Below are 23,297 nucleotides of genomic sequence, written 5' to 3' on the forward strand. Positions count from 1 at the left end.
GAAACTTGAAGACAGAAAGCGGCGTCTGGGTAAGGGCTCTCCAGGCTACGGTTTCACAACCATATCCTGGAGAATCTGCTCATGGCAGTACTCTTCTATTCAGGTTGCGTATCGGACATGCATGTATTTCCCCGACTTCGCAGGGGCCCAAAGACCTGTAGCAACTGCTTCTCGCATTTATCTACAGGTTCCAAGGCCATTTAAACGAAAATGAAGCACAGCTATGGCAGACCGACACCGGAAAAGGACAAACGTAGACCAGTCCCACGACGTTCTTCAAAAGATTGCTGGCTGCTTGAGACTAAGTAGGGAGAAATAAACTAAAGTGATTACCAGTCAAGTATACCTATGAGCACCAGAAGGATGGACTTAAATATCGCGCATTTGCTTCCGACGGACATCCGAATCTTCCAGAGCAGACTCAACATGGCTGTTCATCTGAGAAGCAACCGACTTAAGGAAGCACGCAGCGACTGCATTTGCCGCCACGACGACAGAGATAGCAATCCACACAAACCTCCACGAGTACGTATTGGCATGATCGTTTGCGGCGAGGACTTCGGGGATCAGGGACGCTGGTAGGCCAGACACATGTTTCAGGGCAGTTGGGTTTCCGCTGTTGATGGCGCTCAGCACGTCTGGAAGCAGGCTTGAGTGCCCCGCGGCTGCAAGAACCGAGCCAACAGCTTTTGGTAGTGCGGTGCCCATCTTGTTGTGATAGATGGATGTGAAGATGGTGATGCCAATGGCGCCGCCAAGGGCACGACCGGACACGCTGAGGGTTCCTGCGGTGCCAAGCAGGTAAGACGGCACGGAAAGGGACAACGCGACCACTGGGGATGTTAATATCAGCAAGGCACGTAAAGCCATAAGAGCCACAAGGAATTGCTCACCTGGAATCACAGTGGTGACCGCAGTTCCGCATCCAAAAAGTGCAGAGAACGCATAGGCCCAGGATAGTCTACTAGGGTTAAGTAGTGCCATAAGGCCTAGAGAGATTCATGTTAGACATAATTTGTATAAAGCACATCGAGGTCATCCTCAGTGAGGAGATCTGTTACTTACCTACGAACAGGCTGCACCAAATCAGTGAAGCTACCAAAATAGTCCTGTATGACTTGGTTCGTGCCATTAATATGCCGGCGGGCAGGCAGCCAAAGGCTGAAGTTGCCAGGTACGGAGTCAGGATAGTGGCGATCTTGACGGCATCCGTAGTGAACATGGAGGCAATCTGTTGAGAAAAGAGAACATTGACGCCCAGTAGAAGCATGCCATCAACAACGCAGACAAACAGCAGGATCGGGAAGTTGCGAGAGACAAACATGTCGTGATGGAAGATACCTTGGCGCGTGAACAGCCTTTCGTAGAGGCCGAAAGCAAGCAGACCAACGCAGCCAATAACCAGGGATGCGAGAACCTGGCTGGAGCTCCATGGGTATGTGTTTCCTCCCCAGGTCAATCCGATCATTACAGATGCGATAGATCCCACAAACAGCATGATTCCAAAGTAATCGACTTGGGCGAACAGGTCGTCTAGGCGGGACTGCTGGCGGCGCAGGGTGGTGGGCGGAGGATGGTAAAAGCAGGTTACCAATACAGTGGTGGTGCCGTAGACAAAGGCGTTGAGGTAGTAAGACCACCGCCAGGTCTGGTACTTGACGAAGGCACCTGCACCAAGGGTACCAGCGATGACAGCACAGCTGGCCATAGTTTGGGAGAAGCCCATCGTCCATGGACGGAGCTTGTTGGGAGTCACTTCTTGGCCCGCAGGTACACCCATAATCTGCATAAGATGTTATCAGTTTGGGGCTATCCGTGTTAATGTCAATGGTGCAGGAGACATGGGATTGACTTACACAGCCCGCATTAGCGAGGCCAGTCAAGATGTTGCCAATGATAATGGTTGTTATTGACTTGGCCGAGCCAGACACTACGGAACCGACAATACCGATGATGCTTGCTATGACGATGAACCATTTCTTGCCGAAGCGATCGCTCAGGGAGCCCTTTTTACAGTCAGCTTTGGGCCTCCAGAGCTAGCATAGAGGTTAAGAACTTACCAAGACCGGCCCGAAGGCCAGAGTCACCAAAAGATTAGCATTCGAAATCCAGGCCTGCATTCCGGCGTCCCCCAAGTCCATGACTTGGAAGTGAATAATGGTATTGGTCTATGTTCGAGATATACAATAAGTTCAACCGTCACAAGGAATGGCAATGCTTCAAAGGTAGAACATACCGTATTAGCTATAGCAGCGCAACAGTTCGCCATGGACAGAGCGAATACAGCCATGAGTGTCTTCCATCGCACCTGGTAGGCGCCGGCTGGCTCTTCCTCAACTAGCGGTGATATAGTTGGCTCTGGAGTCATTGGCATCTCATTATGAGAGATGGAGACTTTATCTCCGTCCGCCATAATGCAAGTGATAATACAGGTTGTAGTATGTTTCTTTGTAATTACAGAGATGCGAGAAGAGAGACGCCAGGGGTAGAAATCTAAGTTTTATTACAAAGTCAACGCGACCGTTCAGTCAATATAAGCCCCACCGGAGGTTGTACCCCAATCGCTCCCATGTGTGTATGAGACCGGGATGTCCGGGCTAGTGGCACACCAGACAGATCACAACCCCAGAATATCCAAATGAAGGCTGAACTTCTGAAGCACTAATTGTCCTATGAGATTGCGGGGTAGCACTAGGTAATTCCCCAGACGAAGGTAGGCGGGGTCAGCCTTAGCGTGGGTATACGACAATTGATCTTATCGCTACTACTACGTATGCTGACGCTAGTTAGGATGACAGAGTGTCTGCACCTCGGATTTTCCGCAGCTGATGAACCTCGCATACCATCGCTTAGCTTTTCGGATGGCCCGGTTAGACGAGGACCGAGCGACTTGGTTCTACCATTCAAATGCTGACAATATGACAATCAACCATGACTCCGATATTGTTAATGAGAAGCCTGAGCGAGGGGTCGCCGGCAGTAACGCCGGCATCGACTAATCCTGAGAAGAGTTGTTCAGTACTAATGTGCGAAATGGCGAGCTTGAGTTGAAGGATGGGAACATACTTATTAGCGACAACGCTTTGATAAAGGCCAAAAGAGGATGTCAACTTACCTCTATATTAGTCATATGGCATACATTATTGGGAAGCTTGCAGCGCAGCAAGACCCTAGAGGAGATGGGCACGTCTCTGACGTTTGTAATAATATCTAAGAGAAAGCTGTCATTGTTCAGCCGACCAAACCCCGAGCCTGTTCGTTCAACCTTGTCTGTGGAATGGGGCGCATCAGGGCGAGATGGAATTTTACAGCGTGGACTTTCAAAGTAAAAAGACAGTCCGTCATACCACACGCGACATTCCCTTTCAGCAACCCAAACTTTGGCATTAGATCTAGCACCGCAACTATTATCTCATTCAGCGAAGGGTTAGAAGTCTACTAGAAGGTCTAGATTCTGACACAACACACAAGGTTCGCAGTGAAATGGTCTACAAATCAAGAGTCTTGCAAGGAGTTGATAACAATTGGGCTTGGAGCCCCCCAATCTCTATCCTTATCCTTATCGTTTACAGGCTAGGTTGCGTCGTGACGGCGTTTATCTTTCTTGATACAGTTTGGATTCTATATATAAGTTTCGGTAAATAACATATTTAAGAACCTTCCCGTTGTAAAGGAATAAGGTGAATCTATGTATTGATTTTGTGAAGAGTCTTAGAAAAAGAAGTTTTTCCCAGCTAATATCTATGCTAGACTACTTCTGGTTTCATTGGTGAATCTCGTCATCTCAACCAACTCAGCTGTGCTTGATGAACCGTCGACCTTGCGCCCTTGATCAGACCTCACTCTGTACATGGTGTTGTCAGATAGACCTGGCGCATTGCTCAACACTCTTATTGGCCGCCCTGCTGCAGATGAGTTGCATTGGTGGCTTCTGGGGGTAGCATCGACTGAGCTTTGCAGTCTCGGAAATGTCTTGAGCATCAGAACTCGAAGGTTTGGCATGCAAGCGCACCAAATACCAACATTGAGTTCTATAACGGACCAGTAGCATGTATCAAAACTATCCCCTGTGGTTTGGATTAGGACATGTTAGAGTAGGGAAAATAACAGGTTGCTTACATGTAGGGTTTGAAGAATTGCCAAACGCTACCAGATAACGTAGTCTGAGGATGCTGACAACCGTCACACTAGAGGAAGAGTCAGTCACCAAACCCTGTAGAGAATGATTAGTTTTATGCTTACAAAGTCCCCACACCGAACATAGAGGCAACTGCAAGCTTCCTCTTCCATTTCATCTGGAGATGAATCAGTTGAGAGATTGGGATTCCAAGCATCCAGAAATCGAGAATAATTCCAACTGCAGCAATGGCCCATGCTAATGAGTTAATCCCTATACAATGGCCCTTATGCAGTTGGTCCCAGCCCTTCCAGTAGAAACTAATTGGTTGACATTGTGTAAGGGCTAGTAGATCAAAGATAATCATGCATAGCACTGCTATGCCAACAGTCCCCCATATAAGCCTTTGAAATGTTAGCGAGATTCATGGTTGACTTTATTAATGAGAGGATACCTTCGAATCGTAACTCCTGGGAATATACGGAGGTAGAAGAGCAGAACGCAGATCTTGGTTGCAAAAACGTCCGTGGCGTAAAGTGTTTGACCAGCGTAAAGAAACTTCGACTGTTAGTCGCCAGACCTGGGATAAGACGTTGGGATACGAACGCATAGGTAAGCCGTGACTGTATCTGGACTAAATCTCCACGCATCCCGCCCGAGGCCATTCCTGGAGACTGACAGCATTGTGAGTATCATGATCTTAAGTTGAAGATGGCAAAGTTACACATACGGCCATGTAAACAGACAATCGAGTTGCCTAAATTCACCAGCTAACCATGAAGTTGATAAGTACGTGCAATCGTAGGACAGTAAGGCCAAAGATTACTTACAAAAGCGCCCGTGATAACGTAATCGTCAGGCTGGAGTCCAGGCCCATATCGTATCTTCTCAAGGAATCGAAGGCCGACTGTAATTCCAGTAATTACAATTAACGTTATAGTGAGGATATTGAATTGCTCGTGTTTGTCGCGAATGGGGAAGTCACATGCAACCGAGGTCGAATTTATCGCAGCTGCAAAACCCAGTTAGTACGTAAAAATGACACATCAATATTCATTTGTTACCGAGAGCTTCTCTGGGCAGGCAGTGACTCTCAACGCATGGCAGCACGTCGTCCTTGAGCTTCGGATCGGTGCAGAGACATGTCGCATTCATCCCGCAAGAAGACGCTGAGACAAAATCTAGAACACAGCTCTCCTAGAATCAACGTGTTAGCGTCTGAGTGCTCCCGTCAGGTTGATCTACGTACCGCGCAGGTGGGAAGCTGAGTCAGAAGGTTCGAAAGATCGCTGCAAAGAACCTGGCTCATGAACCAAGTCCATGTCACCAGCAAAAGCAACCGTTGCATGGTTCAGACGCCGTACCGTGTTGGCGTGCAGCAGACAGGGTCGAGATTTGGAGTAAAAGTCTTCAAGGCGACATATTCAACTTATTTTTCACATGCTTCAGGCGTTCGAGAATTGACAGCCTTATTAACTCTCTGGCAGTAATTGACCAAGTCAGTGGAGACGGCTCCTTTCCTCCGTATGCAGCCCTTACATACTTCTCATTACCAATACTTTGGTAACAGCGACATCTCGGATTGACGCCACCAACCCCACAATCTAGGGGGATCGACATAAGTTATGGAGCCTGTAGCAGCCTCCTGCTGACGGAAATAAACAACCTTCCCTTTTGAGAAACTAAACTCCAATAGTCGCGAAGATCATGTCTGGCATTTTCAAGCTTTGGCTGGCCGTTTTTTGTCAAAGCTTTGTTTCGCCTCACAAGTCAACACTTGGTGTTATCATTACATAATGTTTGCGATCCACAGTGTTCTCAAAGATAATCAGTCTTTGCTACCTTCTATATTAGATAATAAAATAAAACCTTGACATGCCGTATTGCCGACATTAGGGGTCACAGAGAAACTTACTTAATAAAACAATGAGGGACAAAGGTTTAATATTATCGACTAGTAGATGAAAGTATGTAAAGAATCTCAGCATCGAGCATGGGACCCAGGCTACCTGTTCATGCAGTAAGCCCTTTTGGCTTCTTACAGGGTAACGTTTGGCCGCAACCCTGTTTCCTGAAACCCAAATCGATCTTATCCCGAAGGAATGGCATCCTATCACAAGTTGTTCATCATTAACTGTGATCTTCTCATTCCCCTGAATTATGATCAGCCTCAAGCTCCTCTCCCGGAGCCGATTATATCTTTAACTAATATGGACCTACTCTCACGGGACTTTCCAAGGACTGGTACAGCGAATCCTTGCCACTAACTTAGTTCAAGCTAGGATAATGGTTAACAAGACCTGACGGATAGTAACGGAAGCGAGCTCGGCTTAGACTCTGCAAAGACCTGGCCGACCGACGTCACTTGTAAAATTAATTTAACTGAGGTATAATTCACCTTGTGGTCATAACAAAATGCAGGACGCAACTGGTAGACTTCCGTTCCCATGGAGAGTCAGGCGTCGGCTTTTGGCGAAAGATAAGTATTATAGATATTTCTCAAGGTCTTGTTGACAAACACATGCAGCATCCAAGCGCCTGATTCATGATATGAATACTAGCTGCATTGGCGCAGACAGGGGGGTTCGGATGACATCAAAAACACCGCTTTCCGCATTCAAGCTTGGGCTGGCCTCCCAGGTTTCCCATTAAAGCACGCCTCGTTTTATGAGGACATATCCATTATTTAGAGGATCGACACTCCCTGCGTAGTCCACTTCCTTTAGTTAAATAAAGCCTTAAATTAGAAATAACAGTCTATTTACCTCCATGTAGTAATAATGCATTACAAAAAGAAATCGCTATCTTGTTAATTCATCTGTCTTTGTTCATACCAAATTCTCTGGTCACGCTCTAACTTAATTTCAAGAATCTTCGCATATGATATGTCGGCAATGGAAATGCCTTGTATGATATCATTGCTCAAAAGCTCCAGGTAATGCTCCGCGAGCAACCTTTGATGCTTCACCTCCTCCGCGTCAATGTCGTCTTGGTATCGCCTGATCCGTGCCGAGATCTTCTTGATGGTGCCCTCTTTTGTATCTTTCCTATCTTCGAGGATGCAGAATGCACGTCGTCGCGTTCGGAGCTCGTCTTCAGCATGTTTCTCTTCTTCGATTGCTTGGTCGCTCAGATGCCGCAAGCTTTGGCTGTGCTGCTCCAAGGCAGCTTGTGTATCGCGTGAGAAAGACTGGGCGAGGTTTTGAAACTGTTGGAGTTCGTTCTGTTTTGTGTCTGCTTGCAAGACGGCATCTCTCCATTTCTGTATGGTAGCTTCGTGAGCCTCCGATGCCTCTGACAGTGAGGCGTTTATCGTTTTCAAGGCTTCTCTTTCGGTTTCTAGCTCGTCTTCATATTCTTTGAGATTGTCGCGAGCTACTTCAAGACGACGAGCTGAAGCTGCGATTGCTTCCTGGATTATGGTTAGTTGTTCTTAAAGGAATGGAAGCAGATAACTCACTTCAAGTGTTTGTTTATTAGTTCCGCCAAGGTTCGTGTTCGTGTTTATGTTTGCGTTTGTGTTCTCACCATCATCGCCGTTGGGGTTGCTGTCATCCACATCCATCTCCATATCATGGTCCAACTCGAGCTCAGGTTCAGGTTCAGGCTCAGGCTCGAAGTCAGGCTCAGGCTCAGGGCCGGGCTCAGATTGGGCCTTAACCTCGGCGACATCTTCAGCTGTCGGCGATTTGGTTTCGGCCCAGCGCTTCTTCTGGCGCGACTGCGGGTCTGAGCGTGGAGGTCGCGGAAGTATCACCTCGTCGTTTGAGTGTTGCCTCTTCCTAGCTCGAGAAGACGGTCTTCCGCTATCAATCCCACTATTGGTTGATCTCCTCCTGTTCGCTCTCTTGTCATGAGTATATATAACCCAGTCCAGGGCATTAGATGCATGCGTTGATGTCAAAACCCAGTCTCCCTTCTGACTCATTAGCCATTCAGTCAGCTCCGATAGAGTGACATTATGTTCGTCATCACACGCAAATTCAACAGCCGTAACAAGCGGTGCCAACATGTGTTTATCTAACGCCTCTGGTATCCGGCCAGGAAGAAACTCCCAAGGCCACTGGCCACATGCCTTGTGAATCTGACGCAGTTGTTTACAGACTGCCCGAGAACTGCGATTATAAGGCTCAGGAATAGCCGTTTTTTCAGATGTAGAGGGGCCATGCGATGCCCTTGGGCTGGCCATGTTGAAACCTGACCGCCGACGAGGGTGACCTGCGTGGCGTGAGCGGGGTGGAAAAATGTCTTGTCTTATCTTATCTTATCTTATCTGGGAACCCGGCAAATCTTAGTTCCGGCACAAACTTCCAATTAAATCTTCAAGACTAATTAAGAACAGAACTACTGGCTATCACCACCACTTAGCGGGGCTCCTGAGTTTCCCAGCATGTATTATTAAAGGCCGCCTTTTATGACTTGTATCCTACTACTCAGAATCTAGGCTAATTAAATTAGACTTAGTTGGTGCAGTTAAAGCTAGATATGATAATAATTATGAAGAGTTCAGCCCAGCACATCATGTACGCTCTTGGAAGACGTTTCGGACAAAGCCGATTAAAACAAGCTTGCCTAGTTTGTTGCTTCACCAATAACAACAACTGTTAACGTGGTAAGAGGCGCGATGCAAGCATCAGCTGTCAGATCTATCAACTCAAAAATAAAATTATTAAATATATTTTTCAGGCACCAAGACGTGGTATCCATAATGAAACTGGATCTGTCTTTCGTATTGTCAAGAAATTCATCTCGTGTGACGAAAAGCATGGTTTGCCGGGAAGCGCGTATTGGGAATGATACAATGTTGTATTTAAAGCACGAATTGGCTGGTAATGCCGAAGGACTCCGCGCCGAATGCTGTAGCTACAGGGCTACTAGTATCAAAATGGAAGGTAAAAAGGTGGACTCCGGCCTTGGCAGTGATTGCAACGGTGATGCACACCAGGGTTAGAGCGGACATATAGACGATGATGGCAGTTAGGAGTGGTAGCCTGTCTCCGTTGGAGTAGTGAAGACGCCGATCAATGGTCAATTCTTGATATAAGAAGGATGGACTGCCGCCATCGGTTCTATCGTGCTATGTAATCCTCCTGAAATTGTCGACATGTCGTATAAAACGTTGTTCCTACTTGGTCTTGCCACCATCACCCTTGCTCTTCCTTCAGACAGGGTTAACAAGGAGGGTCTCGTGGCCGGCAAATTCATTGTCGCCCTTAAGCCAACTGCCAATGTCGATCTTGATTTGCACGCTCGATGGGTGTCGGGTGTGCACGAACAAGCCCTCGCCCGCCGCGGCGTCGAGTCTGGTGGGATTGACAAGACGTTTAGTTTCCCTGGTTTCCAAGGCTACTCGGGAGTGTTTGATGACAACACCATCGAGATCATCAAGGCCAATTCCAGTGTAAGCAAGTGAAATGTCTTGGATGAATGCGTGAAATTAACTCGTAAACAGGTCTTGCATGTAGAACGTGAACAGACCTTTACTATTGCCTCGCCAGTCACACAGCAAAGTCCTCCCTGGGGTCTCTCGGCAATTTCCAATGCCAATCCTCCATCTTCGAAGGCCTCCTACACCTATGACTCGACAGCCGGTGCAGGAACATTCGTCTATGTTCTAGACAGCGGCATCTACCTCGAGCATGAGGAATTTCAAGGCCGCGCTGTTTTCGGTGCAGATACCTCAGGTGTTTCCAGCAAGAAGCAGCACGGCACGCTTGTCGCCGCCATCGTCAACGGTGCCACATACGGAGTTGCCAAAAAGGCGACTGTTGTAGATGTGCAAGTTTTGGGCGATGATGGTGGTTCATCCAGTGGAGTTCTGGCTGGTCTTAGCTGGACGGTCAACGACGTTGTTTCCAAGAACCGCGCTGGCAAGGCCGTCATCAACATGAGCTTGTCAGGAGCTAACTCGGTTATCTTCAACGAGGCGGTGCAGAAAGCGATTGACGCCGGCATTCCCGTCGTCGCAGCCGCCGGGAATGCCAACGAAGACGCTTCAAAAAGCAGCCCCGGGAACCAACCTAACGTTATCACTGTGGCAGCCAGCAACAAAGACTACCAGCGATGGGCTTGGTCAAACTGGGGGCCAGCTTGTGATATCTTTGCCCCAGGCGAACAAATCGCATCAGCTTGGCCCACGTCTGCTTCGGCAACCTACATTGCGAGCGGCACGTCAGAAGCTTCTCCACATGTTGCAGGCGTCATTGCCTATCTTTTCGCACTCGAAGGTTCGCGCACGCCGGCTCAGATTTGGTCTCGACTTCAGGAGCTGGCGATCAAGGATAAAATCACAGACGTTAAGGGGGTTCCCAACCTATTGGTATACAACGGCATTGGCAAATAATGTACCTTGTCCGTTTAATAACGGACTGACTTTTATAATTTAACTACCGATCATAAACATCCAGATTAACCGAATTGAGAAGCGCAATTGACTTCCTCCTCCAAATATCCTTTTCGACCGTGCTACTAAGGTTTCCTTGGTATACAAAATTCTGCGGAAAGCCATGACCCGTCGTCTTGTAAATTGGCCAAGCAGGAATTGCCTTGCCTAGACTTATCATGGCATCTTTTCGACCCTTCCAACCGTTCGGATCTCCAGTTGCCACAAACTTGGCAAAATCGCCAGACATGAGCCTTGCAAGATCTCTGTATGACTCCGGTAAACCGAGAAAAGGCGGTGTGCGTATTGGTGCGTAGCCTGTGCCGTTGAGGTTTATCATGGAGAATGCCACATCGACGAAGTGGGTTGCTCCCTGGACATAGGTAGCCCATGCTGGAATCGCGTCAAATCGATATGAGTAAACAGGCAGCCCCTTGCCTGCCCAAACCTCGGCAGTCAGTCTTCTCGATGCCACCATATTGACATCCCCGTAGTAAGTCGCCGCTCTTCGGAACTGTTTACCATAATTTGGAGGGGGTACCCAGTCAGACGCAAGATTGTGAAGGACCTGGTCCTGGCTTCGTTCCGGATATGCTTTAGCAATTGTGCGAGCAAAAGAGATGTTGATAGGTGGAGAAGAGTTCTCTATGGCTGCGATGAACTGCGCAGTTGTGTTGATTCCCAACTTTGAGAAGCTTGTGCCTTCGTCGGTGGTCGCCCCGACAATGATTGGAACCTTAACGAAAGCGCCGTCTTTCAACTGCTGGGAAGAGTGTCGGGCCACGAAGTCTCCATCTATCTTTGGATTCCACCCGGAAAGGGCGGTACTATTGAGTGCTTTATTGAGATCAACGAATGGAAGAGACCGCAGACATTCGAGCGAGCTACAGCTGGTGTTCTTGAGAAGTAAGTTGTACAAATCCTCCGATAGGTCAGATTGAGATGCAAGGGAGATGGGTGCGCCGCTCTGCAGGATAGCTGAGCGGAACAGCTTGTCATCACGACCGTTATAGGCCAGAATCTGAGCACCAACAGACGCAGCACCAGCGCTCTGGCCCCAGATGGTCACCTTAGACGGGTCACCTCCAAAGGCTGCAATGTTCTCATGGATCCAATGCAAAGATAACCTCTGGTCGCGAAAGCCCATGTTTGAGTCGCCAGTCTCGAAAGCTTCGGCTGAGTTGAGAAAGCCAAATGCGCCAAGCCGATAGTTCATGCTGACTGCGATGATGGGATGGCCGAGTTTGACGGATTGTTCGACAATAAAGGTGAGGTTGTAGCGGAGGTCTACGCCACTGCCTTGGAAGTAACCTCCGCCGTGAATCCATACGGCCACCGGAAGTTTCTTGTTGGAGTACCCCGAGGGTCGTATAACGTTAAGATACAAACAATCCTGTTTGGTATTAGTCCGAGTATTATCATAGTTCTTGTTATACCTACTTCACTCGTATTGTAACCCAGCTGCGATGGCTAAGACCGTCAGTGAAATCGCCCATAATTCATGATAGAATTAACTCACTCCATAGCCCACACAAGCAGGAGAGTACTTGTTCGCATCACGGGTTCCTTTCCAAGACTTGTCGTACGATCGAGGGTTTCGGAATCGCAGGTCGCCGACGGGAGGCTCAGCAAAAGGAATGCCTAAGAAAAAGTCTTGACTATACTCGTTTGAGTGAATTCCTCGATAGGTGCCATTTTTGACAGTAGCAAAAGGCGTTGCGTCGTGTGACTTGTGACCTGGGACTCCTAGTGACCCGGGAATCCACTGAAACAGTGCAATACTGGCCAAGAGAAAAGGCTTCATGTTGAACACGGCTAAGATGAACTTGACTTTTTGTTTTAGTTCACGACTGGCCTACGATGTCTTTTTAACAGTACCTCGGCCATGTCGATCATATTCAGCTACTTGGTCATTAGATATTTTCCCACCAATTGATACTATCCTTGTTAATTAACTCGATCCCGGAGTGATTGACTTCAAAGTTATGCGGGGTTTAGTGTTTTGGCCCACTTTGCTCGGGTCATTAGGAGCCGGAATCTCCAATCCATGAAATTTGTTCCACACGCCTGTTGAGGACAAATAGTATGTAAGTGCTATGTAAATATTGAACAGGAAATAGTCTCAATGAAAACTTGCGACTACTACTCACAGATACTCTTCCGTTAAGCTATTTAGAAGTTGTAAGTTATCGAAGGCTATGCGAGGGGGAACTTTGCTCGCGATACATCACCCCAGGTTTCCCCATACACCAACCTCCACCAAAGCCGATCCCTGCCCTATACGAGAGCCACTGTAACTTAAGGATGAATAGAATGATAAACATTTATCCAGGTCTCGGTAACTCGTTACTGACAAACGCATCTGACAAACGCATCACCATTTCAATTTCCTCCTAAGATTTCTGCCTAGATTTACATCTAGCCCGAAGCCTTAGTGCGGTATAGCTCATACTCGTAGCTTGAAAATAAGAATGGGGCTACCCCCTTGAGATCGTTCTCAAATAGAGGCATGCTGGCATAGTACTACAACAGGTTAGTTTATGCCAAACTAGTGGTAACAAGAATCATACCTCAAAAGTGCCGTTGGAGCTCAAGCTACCTGTCTGGACAGTCCACTCCCAGGCTAAAGAGCCATCATGTGGGCGAGGCTGGGCAAAGGTACTAGTCATTAAATTATAGCCATCCAAGGCCGCTTTGAGATATTTGTCACCCTTGACATAACCCATGCGAACAGCTTTGAAAAGACCGGTGACAAACATAGCTGTACCTGAGCTTTCAATGTAGTTGCCAGACTTGCCTTCCAGGCCAGGGTCCATAACAAGCCACCAGCCCTTAGTAGCCTTGTCTTGAGATGCCACGAGCGCATCAGCCAGGGTTCCGAGATACTTCAACAGGCGCTTGCGACCCTTATGTCTCTCAGGGAAGTAATCCAGAGTGTCCACAAGCGCCATGATGTACCAGCCTACACCGCGACTCCAGACATGGGGTGCAGCTCCAGTTTCAGCATCGGCCCAGATCTGGGTCTTGCTGTAATCGAATCCATGGACAGGCAGCCCATTGGTATGGTTGCTTGACCGCGTTCCTGCATCGATGAGGTCGAACTGCAGAGCGATATCGTCCCACGCAGTGCTGTTTCTGGGTTCAAACTCGTGGGTCCAGCGCGCGTAGAAGACATCCAGCATATAAAAGCCATCGAGCCACATCTGGTCGATATACGCCGGAAATCGGTGGTAGAATCCTCCATCAGGCGTGCGGCCTGTGCGATCAATCTGTTTCCGCATGTGCGTCGCCGCATTCTTATAAATTTCATCTCCCGTTGAATTATACATATCCAAGAATGTATGGCCGATCCGAATGTCATCGATAGAGTTGCTGTTGTTATACATGAGAACAGTACCATCATGCTCGGGGTACAAAAGGATATCCGCGCCACGCTTGACATAGTCAAAATACTTCTCATCACCGGTTCGCTCATAGGCTCGAAGGACTCCTGAGTAGTATGCAGAGACGGTGTAAGCAAGGGTAGGTTCAACTCCATGCTGGATTTGAGAGTCTGCCATCCATGTGAGATACCGTGGACGGCCGTGGAATTGGGTGTGCTTGAGCTTCTCGCCGGGCTGGAAGGTGAACCATCCCTGAGGAAGGGGTGTGCCAGCGGCGAATACACTATTGGCTATAGAGCCAACCACGAGGAGAGAGGCCCGCATAGTAGCTGATAGGGCATGAAAAGAAATGGAAGTTGAGCCTTGTATAACACATCAACGTCCAAGAAGACGGCACGTGGCTTAAATACTTGTTGTTATGATGAATACATCAGTTACATATGTACCTTAGCCAGACGAAAATTTCAATAACCTGGCTTTTCCGAATTATAACATGCCCGTACAGTCATATCATCTAATTTACCTCCAGTTAAAATTCGAGGATAGCACAACATTGTTGCCGCGCTGAGATCTTCATGTTGATTTAGATAATGCGGGGAAGGATTAAGCTTAATTGAAAATGATCAGATCTGCAAAACAATGCGATCTTTATGGTGGATAAATATTTTCCAGTGCTAAGCATGGTTATTTTGCTAGCAGTCGGATCGGAAAAGCAAAAGCGGAAAAGCTACAGGATTGGACTTATGCCTCGGCAGACTTTTGAGCGTTGATTCGCTATAAGGCGAGGGAGTTTAAGTAATCCTTGCATTTGCCGGCCATTCTTTTTTAGCAACCTCATGTTGGCATTGTTCGTAAGTTGCAAAGGGCGCGGACTAAGTGCCTAACTGGTCATGTTTGAACCTCAACCTGCTTAGTGGCTAGGCCACTCATCACTGAGCAACATGTCTACAGTTTGTAGCTGACAACTAAAAGCGGCCAGCTGTTCAGCTGGACATTTCTCTTTCTCACAGGATTAACGCGTGCAGCGATGAATTGCATTTTAACAAAATTATAACATACATTGTGTCTCTGTCTTCCGGTGCTTACTGCTTGGGTCTCTCTATGCTCCGGTATGTGTTGTTGGCATCTAGAGACTGAATTACTATGAATTGTGCACGACTCATAAATTATGAGGCTCCTAGTTGATCCCGCATTTTGATTGATGCCTCGTTCCATGCTGGTGAGCCACGCACTCAGAACCTCATAATGACGGTGGAATTCTTAGCCAAGGGTTCAGAAAGCATAAGTCAGTGATGGCTATAGGTTCAAGGCCCGTGCAGTCACAGAACCTTAAGCTTTCACTACCATTGGCTAGAAATATATAGCTGTCCACTCTCGTAATTCATGAGAGAAAAGTAAAGGGACAACTTTGACATATACCGAGCCCGCATATAGCCTTAAAGCAACCTTATTCATCTTTCGGTTTCGGTTCATGGCTGTGGGCCAACTCTTTGTGCACTAACTAGATAGATACATAGACAGGGTGTGCTTGAGACAGCCGATCGGCGAAAGCCGACATAGCGCATCCCGGGGATGGATACGGATTAACTGGAGCACCACGTATGTTAACAATATACCAAACTGGGGTGCTTTAAACCAGAAGTGTTATTCCTTTCTGGTATTATAGCATAGTTTTACTGATGCTGGATGAACTTTATGAACTTTATTTTTAATTACGCACTGCTAGACGTTAACCTTGTATTTAGTATAATTTATTCTGGCAGATTCTTTGGTGATTCTAGATCTCTTGCCTTCAAGACGAAGCTAGCCACACCGTTGTAACCCGAACGTCGTGTCACTGCCGAGCAGCAAGCACTTTTGTACCTACATTGGATTAGTCTTCCCTGCTAGTTTCTGTTTCTAAGTCAGTTTTCTCCACTCCACCGTTCCGCTGACACAGCGTTTGGCTAAAATGAAACTTTAAACTAGGATAAGATTACGCAAGCGGGATCTGTCAACCTATTCCCTGTAGACGCCGGCACGTGGCCTGACCTAACGTACCTCCGGGGTTTTGATAATGTCCGGAGTCCAGAACCTGAGGACTGGCGCAAGCGTTGTTTGACGGGATTTGGAATTGATTATGGGTCTTGGGTGTTTTGATGGTTAGTTCCAGTGTCTAGTTGAACGGTGAATAACGATACGAGAAGCCAAGCAGCAGATCCCAATCTATACATGTACTTAAATGAGCCTCGCGATCGGGAGGCTTAGTTGCCTTACCGATTCCAATTGACACCGGTTCAACAAACGTAATCAGGCGGCTGCCAAGCTGGCTTGTAAATCTCATATCCCGCGTTGTCAATGCTCGAGTTCTGCCGTAAAACTGACTGGGTACTGACTCGCTGACAACCGCGCTCTAGCCAGTTTAGGCCTGCACCAGGAAGTAACACACTGGTGTTCTTATTAACTTTTGAGGAACTTTTCAAATTATGCAACGATCGAAAATCAGTCAAGTCTCGTGTTCTATCAAGGTAGCCCCATTAATCAGTCTATATGCTCATCAGGGTTAATTTTAGTATGCAAACCTTCTTTGAAGTTCCCTGTCTGACTCTACTATACGAGGATGTTATTGAGCATATGCTCACAGAGGTATGGAGACCTAACTCCGTATAGACCTTGCAAGACGATGAGGCCTTGGCGTGCGGTGAGAGGGTTCTTGGTATCGAAAATGACTATAAAAGAGCCTGTCTTGTCTTTACCGTTGAAATCTTGATCCTGGGCACACTCATCTTCATACATTATATCACCTCACTTTCACATCAAACATTAACGCCAACTTGAAAGCATCATAGCTTTCACTTCTACTCAAAATGCATCCTCAGACCATCTTCAATGCTCTCGTTGCCCTTGCTGCCACCGGAATGGCTGCTCCTTCCGAGGCCCTCAACAATCTCCACGCCCGCGCCGTAGTTAACCATGATTCCCTTAACCCTGTTAAAAAGACAATCGAAGGAGGTGCAATCGGTGCCGCCATCGACAGGTGGCAACCTCTTCTCCACATTGCCGACGGTTGTCAGCCATACACTGCCGTTGACACGAACGGCAACGTTAGGTATGTGATCGAAGCATTGCTCAGATAAGATTTGTCTTATGGCTAACCTTGTTAATAGTGGTGGGCTCCAGGACAGCGGTAGTAAGACTGGTGGCTGTAAGGATACTAGTAAGGGTCAGACATATGCTCGTGCCGCCATGCATAACGGCAAGCTTGCCATTATGTACGCTTGGTACTGGCCCAAGGACCAGCCTGCTGATGGCAACCTTGTCAGCGGTCATCGCCACGACTGGGAAAACGTTGTTGTCTTCATCGATAACTATCAGTCTCCCGGGGCTACCCTCTACGCTGCTGCCGCATCTGGCCACGGTGACTACAAGAAGACCAAAAACCCTCAGCGAAGTGGTAATAATGTCATGGCTGAGTACTTCACCAGCTTTGGCAAGAACCATGAACTGCAGTTCAAGACTAGCCCCGGACGTACTTATTGGATCTACGACTGGGCTGCTATGACTCCCGCTGCCCAGAAGGGTCTGATCACTGGCCCATCTGGTGATCCTAATAAGCCTTGGGGCAGTGCCAATGTCCCTTTCATCGACGCAAACTTCGGCAACAACCTCAACAAGGCCTGGTCCTGAATTGATCAAAATTAAATGAGCTTTTCTTGTTTTTCTCTTCTTCTTGTTAGGCTCGTTGTACGCAACATCTTCCATGTCAATTAGGATTCCTTCTGTTTCAACCTTTCAAATGGGTAATCCATTATTTCAACATTTAGTTTAGTGCTCGTAATAAAGCTTCGACTCGGACATCTATTGTGTACAGTAATGTATTGTCAGAATAGTGACACCATGCTCGGCATGTACTGATCTCGATGTCGTGCTAAGATACATCGACTATGCGTGCAGAGCCCCAGGACTCGAGACAAACACCAGTCAGTTTGCTCAAGTCCAGTCCATTATTTTCTCGCTCTCTTACTGTCAACATCCATGTAGCAAAAGGACCAATTGGTGCAACAGATATCTGTCGCTCTGCTCTCGCACTATCACGACCAGCACCTTCACCGCCACTATCCAGGTTCTGCACAGTAATTGGGTTTGTCTTCTGCACCGCCGCCCATGAAGCTGCCTTCGTAGGATCATACACAAATTTGAGCTGCGTCGCATTATGCATGAATTTGAGGGTTGTGCTTCCATCATTCTTGACGATGGAATCGTCGCCGAGGTGAGATATTTCCAGAGACAGCCGACACTGTTGGGTGTCTTGATCGGGCTTAACAGTTGCACCGAAAAGCCGAGAGGAGGTGGAGACGGAGTAAACATTGCCTATAGCGACGACATTCTCTTTTGTCCGCCTGCCAAGATACAATCATTTAATGCTATCTACCTGCTTCTCAACAACATATACTGGGATGCTTTTGGAACAGATGGCAGTCGGGGTATAGCCGAGCTAAATTGCTAACCGTGTACGACAAAGTCATGGATGTGTTGGTTTACTCCTCATTAGCGTTGTGAGCAAAGGAAGGGTATCAGGAAAAAGTGGCTTGCACTAATCAATGTCATTAAACGTCATTGCAAGATAAACCGCTCAACGACAGACACAGAAAGGTCTACATCGCGTCCTCTCAGCAACAGAAGCTCGATGAGCAGGATGCTAACAATACAACTAGGAAGATTGGCCAAGAGCTCAAGAAAAAGCAAAAGTGCCTTTTCAATAAATGATTCCTGGATTACGCTGTCTCACCCCAAGTTTCGAGCCTGTTTTTGAGCCCCGCCAATCGTGTTTTGTTCTAGTGAAGCCACCTTAATTTTAGCGCCTGAAAAAGACCCGAGAGGCCCCTGTCGCTCTGGAAACCCGAGAACCTTATCGTGTTGGTTCTTTCTCCTTGCATACACGATGACGAGCATTTGTTGTTGGGCCAATCTCAACCGATGCAGCTACTCGGATGCGGAAATAGGTAGGTTATAATAACAGCTTTGAAGTAAGTTGATGCCGGTTTATTCGCGACCTCTCATCTTCTCTTATTATTTTATTTCTTGTATTCTTTTGGCAGATATTCACAATGCGCAGTCTTATTATACTGGCTTCTTTATGCCATCTTACCTCCTCACTATCGATCCCGGTTTACCCGAAGAAGAGGGAGGTTTCAGCTGGATTTGCTATTTATAGCTGCACCCAACCAAACACTATTGCTCTCACCTTCGATGACGGCCCATTCGTGTACACAGATTCTGTACTCGATCAGCTTGCTTCAGCTGGAATGACGGCCACGTTCTTCCTCAATGGCTACAACATAGGGAATATTGTGGACTACCAATCCACTGTCAACAGAATGATCGAAGAAGGACACCAGGTTGCATCGCATACGTATGTACAAAACATCGACCTCTTCAACTTGTAGTCACTGACATTATGCAGCTACGGCCATCCAGATCTCGCAGGCCTAGGTGATTTCGACGTTGAGCAGCAAATGTCGCTCCTGAGCAATGAGTTCATCAATATCATTGGCAAGTATCCTGTTTACATGCGTCCTCCCTATTTTAGCTTCAATGCCCGAACTCTTGGAGTTCTAGGTCAGTTGGGCTACAAGGTTATTATCGCTGATATCGACACCAACGATTGGCAGTACTCGTCGTTTGGCGGTGCCGAACCCTCTCTAGCTTCATACTACGCTGGGCTCAACGATGGTGGATCTATTGTTCTTATGCATGACGTTCATCAGAATACTGTTCAGAATATCCTTCCTCGAATTATTCAAGCAACTCTTCAAAGTGGAAAGAGAGGTAAGCTTTGCGTCTACCTTCTTCTAAGATGAGACTGACTAATTCTTATCTAGCTGTGACCGTGGGGGAATGTCTTGGAGATCCCGAGACAAACTGGTACCGAGGTGGAGCAACCCAAACACCAGAATGGAATGGCACCGACACGCAGGTCGTCCCCGTCATCCAGACGCCTGCACCTGAGAGAGCGGTTGTATGGGAATAATTGTGTTTCAGGTCTTTGGGGGAAGTTATAATATGGTTATAATAAAAAGATGCGAGTCGCGACAATCACTTCAATTTAAATCTTATCTCCTTTCACTCATAGTCCCAGCTTCCTATTAGCCATCTCGCGCACCTCCTTCTGGCCCTGTGTCAAACCCTCTTCTTCCGTATCAAGTCTTTCAAGACCCATTGCCTGAAGGCCCACTTTGGTAAGAATGTTCTCAACCTTGGCTCCGCAATCTTCATGGTCGTATTCCCTTTCCCAGGTACCATGGGATCGCGTGAAGTCGATCGGAACATCTCCTTTCTGAAAAGCCTCCCGAGTTGTCAGGAGGGATTCAATGTTGTAGGGTGTCAACGGATTACACGCGTTGTATGACACGCTTGAGTCGACAAGCCCTGGGTTCGTGGGATCCACGCCATGGACCAGATCACAGTGCCAGAACACATAATCACCGGGTCTAACTGGAGGAATACCGACGATTGCTCGCTTGATGTCGAGATCCGGATGGCCCTCAACAGTTGGGAAGAACTGGGTTTGACCTGGAGTGGCACCCGGGAAGGTGGGCAGAGAATCGTTGTACTCTCCAGTATGGAACAGAGGCCGTAGCATAATATATGCCATAGACAGCTTCAGACTGGGCAGTACTCGCAGTGTTCCCTCACCAGTCTGTGTGTTCGAAAGGGACAGCCATCCTTGGAGGCTTCTCCATACTGAGCAAGCTGTTCCCGTACGATAAAGATCGCTCTGGGCTTTCACACGGTGATCTGCAGACCACGCATCCCAATCCTGCCAGTTTCCTTCAAAAATGGCTTCGTAGTTCTTTCGATTCTCTTCATCTTCCCATCTTTCGATTGCGCCGCTATCCATGTGAGGATCCAAGGGAAACTGCCCGGGATCATTGCTGGGATAGCGGATCCGAATTCGATCAGGGTAGATTACCTGACTGTCGAGATCAATAGGGATTGTTGGATCAGATACGTGCCATAACCTGGAGACGCATCTCATGGCTTCCAAGACTCTTGGATGGGTTCGCATTTCCATCTGTGCTTTGGTCCAGAACACGTTCCAAGCTGCTGGTCTGTGGTGGGGGTGACCGCCTACGCCTGGATGACGCTGGGTGTAGTCCTTCAGAGACGTCTCCCAACTAACCGCTTGCTCTTCACTGACGACGTTTCGAAGAATCAGACAGCCTCGCTCATGCACCAGTTTGGTGAAGTCATCAGGAAGATTGCCACCTACAACCAAGTTAGACCAGGACTTCATGAATATATCAAAAGAAGATTTTCATTGTTCGAACACACACCGTTCTTTTGGACGTCGGCGAAGTCAATTTCTGGAACCAGAGCAGCTCCATGCTTGTGTATATGATCGACTTCCTTGCGCAGAATCTTGACCAGACGCTCATATGACTCTATCACCTTCTGTTTGTTCTCAGGCTTGACAAGTGACTTTTTCAGGGCTGCAAATCTGTGGTCCAGCAGGTCACATCTATTTGTCGTTGTCAGTTGAGTGACTCAAACTTAACGACATGCCGAAAGACTTACTCCAGCACAAGCTGCTGAGATAGCTCAAGCTGCTCTGTTTCAGTATAAGACATTTTGCTCAAAGGATACAAATGCCAAGGTGAATGCTAATGCAAATATAGACGACTGATGGCTTATCGGCGATTGCTCAGGAACCGGAAGTAACTTATTGGAATCAATGTGATGCAGAAAGAAAGCGATGTGGTTAATTGGTACTCTGTATATAAAAGCAATTTAGCAAGAGTGAGGTCAGATACGGAACTCCAATCGGCCATCATTCATTTCCACCTGGCTGTAAAGGCTACCATCGCTATTCTGTTCTCGGCCACCCTCGCTTTCAGCTATAGAGTGAGGGCGCATTTGCTCATGTGAATTAGCCGATCGCAGAATTGGTCATGTCCCACTCACTAACCCAATCCCGCTAGCGCGACTCGACAGCTCAATTAACCGACCAAACAGCTGAAAATGCCGACCGTGTTGACGAACTTACCCGATACCACCTGAATCACTTCGACCATTGGTACAGAGAGGGAATTTGTTACTTTATACCGAGCTGCAGTGGGTTGAACAGAGCCATATCATAATGATGCCTATTAATGCGTCTGTGATTCTACACAATTTGCATTCATCCAAGTTTTTACGCCTTACCATCTCCATTTGCTCGACTGCTCCATTATTCTCTAATCATGACACTTCGGACTTTTGATATCAACAAGCCTAAAACATGGCATTTAGCAGCGACGATTGACAATGAGTTACAAGAAGTCAGTAAATAGTATACATGGTAGCCATTAACGTTTATAATCACTAACCAGAATTATGTAGATGATAGAAAATGGGACAAAGGGGAGGTTCACTGGCGATGCCGAGGACCTTACCCTAGCGCAAACGCGAGCCAAGTTTGACAGTCTCTTCCAGCAGGATGCTGATGTTCTTCGCTCGAAAATGCAAGATGAGGTGTCTGAGCAAGAGATTCACATTCCTGTCAGGGATGGATTCAAAGTCCGAGCGCTTGTTTATCGTCGCAAGACTGACCAGTCGAAGACGGATCGACCACTTGTAGTGCTTATTCATGGCGGAGGCTTCATTCTAGGCAACGCAGAGATGGAGATGCCAACCTGTGTTGAAGCGGTCCGAAGATACGATTGCGTCGCGGTGAGCTTGGAGTATCGACTTTCTCCAGAAGTCAAGTTTCCAGTTGCATATAACGATTGCTGGGACGCTCTCACATGGGTAAGTCAAGTGTTCCAAGAAGACTTCTTTCACTAAACATGAGCGGCAACAGCTATCCAAGAACGCGACCACTCTTCAAGCTGACCCAACGCGTGGCTTTGTCTTTGGTGGGACTTCGGCTGGTTCACATCTCAGCATCCCCTTGGCTCACCAAGCTCGGGACGAAAAGCTCTCACCTCCACTCACTGGGCTATACCACTCCGTTCCGCCTGCTCTGATGCCACAAGCACTTACTGACAAGTATAAACCTCTCTACAACAGTAGAGAACAGCTTAAGGATGGTATGGCACTCACTGCAAAGTCTACAGAGGTTTATGACAAGGCTGTCGAGCCAGACTTCGCTTCGCCGCTTTGGAATCCGCTCCTTTGGCCAACTGGACATACAGGCTTGCCCCCATCGTTCTTCCAAATCTGTGGGGCTGACCTGTTGAGGGACGAGGCATTGATTTACGAAAGGGAACTTCGACTCGAGGGCGGCGTTAAAACTAAGGCGGTTGTGTACGAGGGGTTGCCGCATGTTTTTTGGTATGATTACCCGACTCATAGTGCAAGCGCCAGGTTTGCCAAGGACGCGGTTGATGGTTTGGGATGGCTACTTGGTCGGGAGAAGTAGTTTCCTGTGCCCCTGCCACGTATTATATTTATT

At 47.6% G+C, this 23,297-nt stretch overlaps 11 protein-coding genes across 11 annotated transcripts; 4 read left to right on the forward strand and 7 right to left on the reverse strand.

Moving 5' to 3' along the window:
* Nucleotides 1-369: 369 nt before the first annotated feature.
* FOBCDRAFT_280791 (major facilitator superfamily domain-containing protein) lies at nucleotides 370-2,413 on the reverse strand (the record flags this gene model as incomplete). Its single annotated transcript, XM_031191966.2, has 6 exons — nucleotides 370-833; nucleotides 894-989; nucleotides 1,066-1,783; nucleotides 1,857-2,006; nucleotides 2,061-2,168; nucleotides 2,237-2,413. The coding sequence occupies 6 exons, from the start codon at nucleotides 2,411-2,413 to the stop codon at nucleotides 370-372; spliced, it is 1,713 nt and encodes a 570-aa protein (XP_031033197.2).
* A 1,328-nt stretch (nucleotides 2,414-3,741) lies between these two features.
* FOBCDRAFT_253777 (uncharacterized protein) lies at nucleotides 3,742-5,465 on the reverse strand (the record flags this gene model as incomplete). The annotated part of the gene is made up of 9 exons (XM_031191967.2): nucleotides 3,742-4,067; nucleotides 4,120-4,187; nucleotides 4,243-4,521; nucleotides 4,572-4,675; nucleotides 4,724-4,791; nucleotides 4,848-4,887; nucleotides 4,948-5,129; nucleotides 5,182-5,314; nucleotides 5,367-5,465. 9 exons carry the CDS (start codon nucleotides 5,463-5,465, stop codon nucleotides 3,742-3,744), a joined length of 1,299 nt encoding a protein of 432 aa, XP_031033198.2.
* Nucleotides 5,466-6,854: 1,389 nt separating this feature from the next.
* Nucleotides 6,855-8,336, reverse strand: FOBCDRAFT_323951 (uncharacterized protein). Its single transcript, XM_031191968.3, has 2 exons — nucleotides 7,578-8,336; nucleotides 6,855-7,529 (listed from the first exon to the last, which is right to left on the reverse strand). Exons 1-2 carry the CDS (start codon nucleotides 8,304-8,306, stop codon nucleotides 6,927-6,929), a joined length of 1,332 nt encoding a protein of 443 aa, XP_031033199.2. The 5' UTR covers nucleotides 8,307-8,336; the 3' UTR covers nucleotides 6,855-6,926.
* An 885-nt stretch (nucleotides 8,337-9,221) lies between these two features.
* FOBCDRAFT_146512 (peptidase S8/S53 domain-containing protein) lies at nucleotides 9,222-10,460 on the forward strand (the record flags this gene model as incomplete). Its single annotated transcript, XM_031191969.2, has 2 exons — nucleotides 9,222-9,518; nucleotides 9,570-10,460. 2 exons carry the CDS (start codon nucleotides 9,222-9,224, stop codon nucleotides 10,458-10,460), a joined length of 1,188 nt encoding a protein of 395 aa, XP_031033200.2.
* Nucleotides 10,461-10,503: 43 nt separating this feature from the next.
* On the reverse strand, nucleotides 10,504-12,303 carry FOBCDRAFT_146811 (Alpha/Beta hydrolase protein; the record flags this gene model as incomplete). Its single annotated transcript, XM_031191970.2, has 3 exons — nucleotides 10,504-11,892; nucleotides 11,940-11,969; nucleotides 12,019-12,303. 3 exons carry the CDS (start codon nucleotides 12,301-12,303, stop codon nucleotides 10,504-10,506), a joined length of 1,704 nt encoding a protein of 567 aa, XP_031033201.2.
* A 614-nt stretch (nucleotides 12,304-12,917) lies between these two features.
* On the reverse strand, nucleotides 12,918-14,436 carry FOBCDRAFT_244732 (glycosyl hydrolase; the record flags this gene model as incomplete). The annotated part of the gene is made up of 3 exons (XM_031191971.3): nucleotides 12,918-13,022; nucleotides 13,070-14,211; nucleotides 14,406-14,436. The coding sequence occupies 3 exons, from the start codon at nucleotides 14,434-14,436 to the stop codon at nucleotides 12,918-12,920; spliced, it is 1,278 nt and encodes a 425-aa protein (XP_031033202.3).
* Nucleotides 14,437-16,728: 2,292 nt separating this feature from the next.
* Nucleotides 16,729-17,548, forward strand: FOBCDRAFT_207873 (necrosis and ethylene inducing peptide; the record flags this gene model as incomplete). Its single annotated transcript, XM_031191972.2, has 2 exons — nucleotides 16,729-16,970; nucleotides 17,029-17,548. 2 exons carry the CDS (start codon nucleotides 16,729-16,731, stop codon nucleotides 17,546-17,548), a joined length of 762 nt encoding a protein of 253 aa, XP_031033203.2.
* Nucleotides 17,549-17,789: 241 nt separating this feature from the next.
* On the reverse strand, nucleotides 17,790-18,814 carry FOBCDRAFT_207874 (uncharacterized protein; the record flags this gene model as incomplete). Its single annotated transcript, XM_059609215.1, has 2 exons — nucleotides 17,790-18,261; nucleotides 18,651-18,814. 2 exons carry the CDS (start codon nucleotides 18,812-18,814, stop codon nucleotides 17,790-17,792), a joined length of 636 nt encoding a protein of 211 aa, XP_059467998.1.
* A 108-nt stretch (nucleotides 18,815-18,922) lies between these two features.
* FOBCDRAFT_191482 (uncharacterized protein) lies at nucleotides 18,923-19,955 on the forward strand. The gene is made up of 3 exons (XM_031191975.3): nucleotides 18,923-19,274; nucleotides 19,326-19,690; nucleotides 19,744-19,955. Exons 1-3 carry the CDS (start codon nucleotides 18,970-18,972, stop codon nucleotides 19,890-19,892), a joined length of 819 nt encoding a protein of 272 aa, XP_031033206.2. The 5' UTR covers nucleotides 18,923-18,969; the 3' UTR covers nucleotides 19,893-19,955.
* Nucleotides 19,956-19,988: 33 nt separating this feature from the next.
* On the reverse strand, nucleotides 19,989-21,492 carry FOBCDRAFT_207876 (uncharacterized protein; the record flags this gene model as incomplete). Its single annotated transcript, XM_031191977.2, has 3 exons — nucleotides 19,989-21,130; nucleotides 21,199-21,383; nucleotides 21,440-21,492. 3 exons carry the CDS (start codon nucleotides 21,490-21,492, stop codon nucleotides 19,989-19,991), a joined length of 1,380 nt encoding a protein of 459 aa, XP_031033208.2.
* A 612-nt stretch (nucleotides 21,493-22,104) lies between these two features.
* Nucleotides 22,105-23,264, forward strand: FOBCDRAFT_244736 (Alpha/Beta hydrolase protein; the record flags this gene model as incomplete). Its single annotated transcript, XM_031191978.2, has 3 exons — nucleotides 22,105-22,182; nucleotides 22,244-22,651; nucleotides 22,704-23,264. 3 exons carry the CDS (start codon nucleotides 22,105-22,107, stop codon nucleotides 23,262-23,264), a joined length of 1,047 nt encoding a protein of 348 aa, XP_031033209.2.
* Nucleotides 23,265-23,297: the final 33 nt, after the last annotated feature.

This window comes from Fusarium oxysporum, chromosome X (assembly GCF_013085055.1).
Source record: "Fusarium oxysporum Fo47 chromosome X, complete sequence".
Taxonomy (NCBI): domain Eukaryota; kingdom Fungi; phylum Ascomycota; class Sordariomycetes; order Hypocreales; family Nectriaceae; genus Fusarium; species Fusarium oxysporum.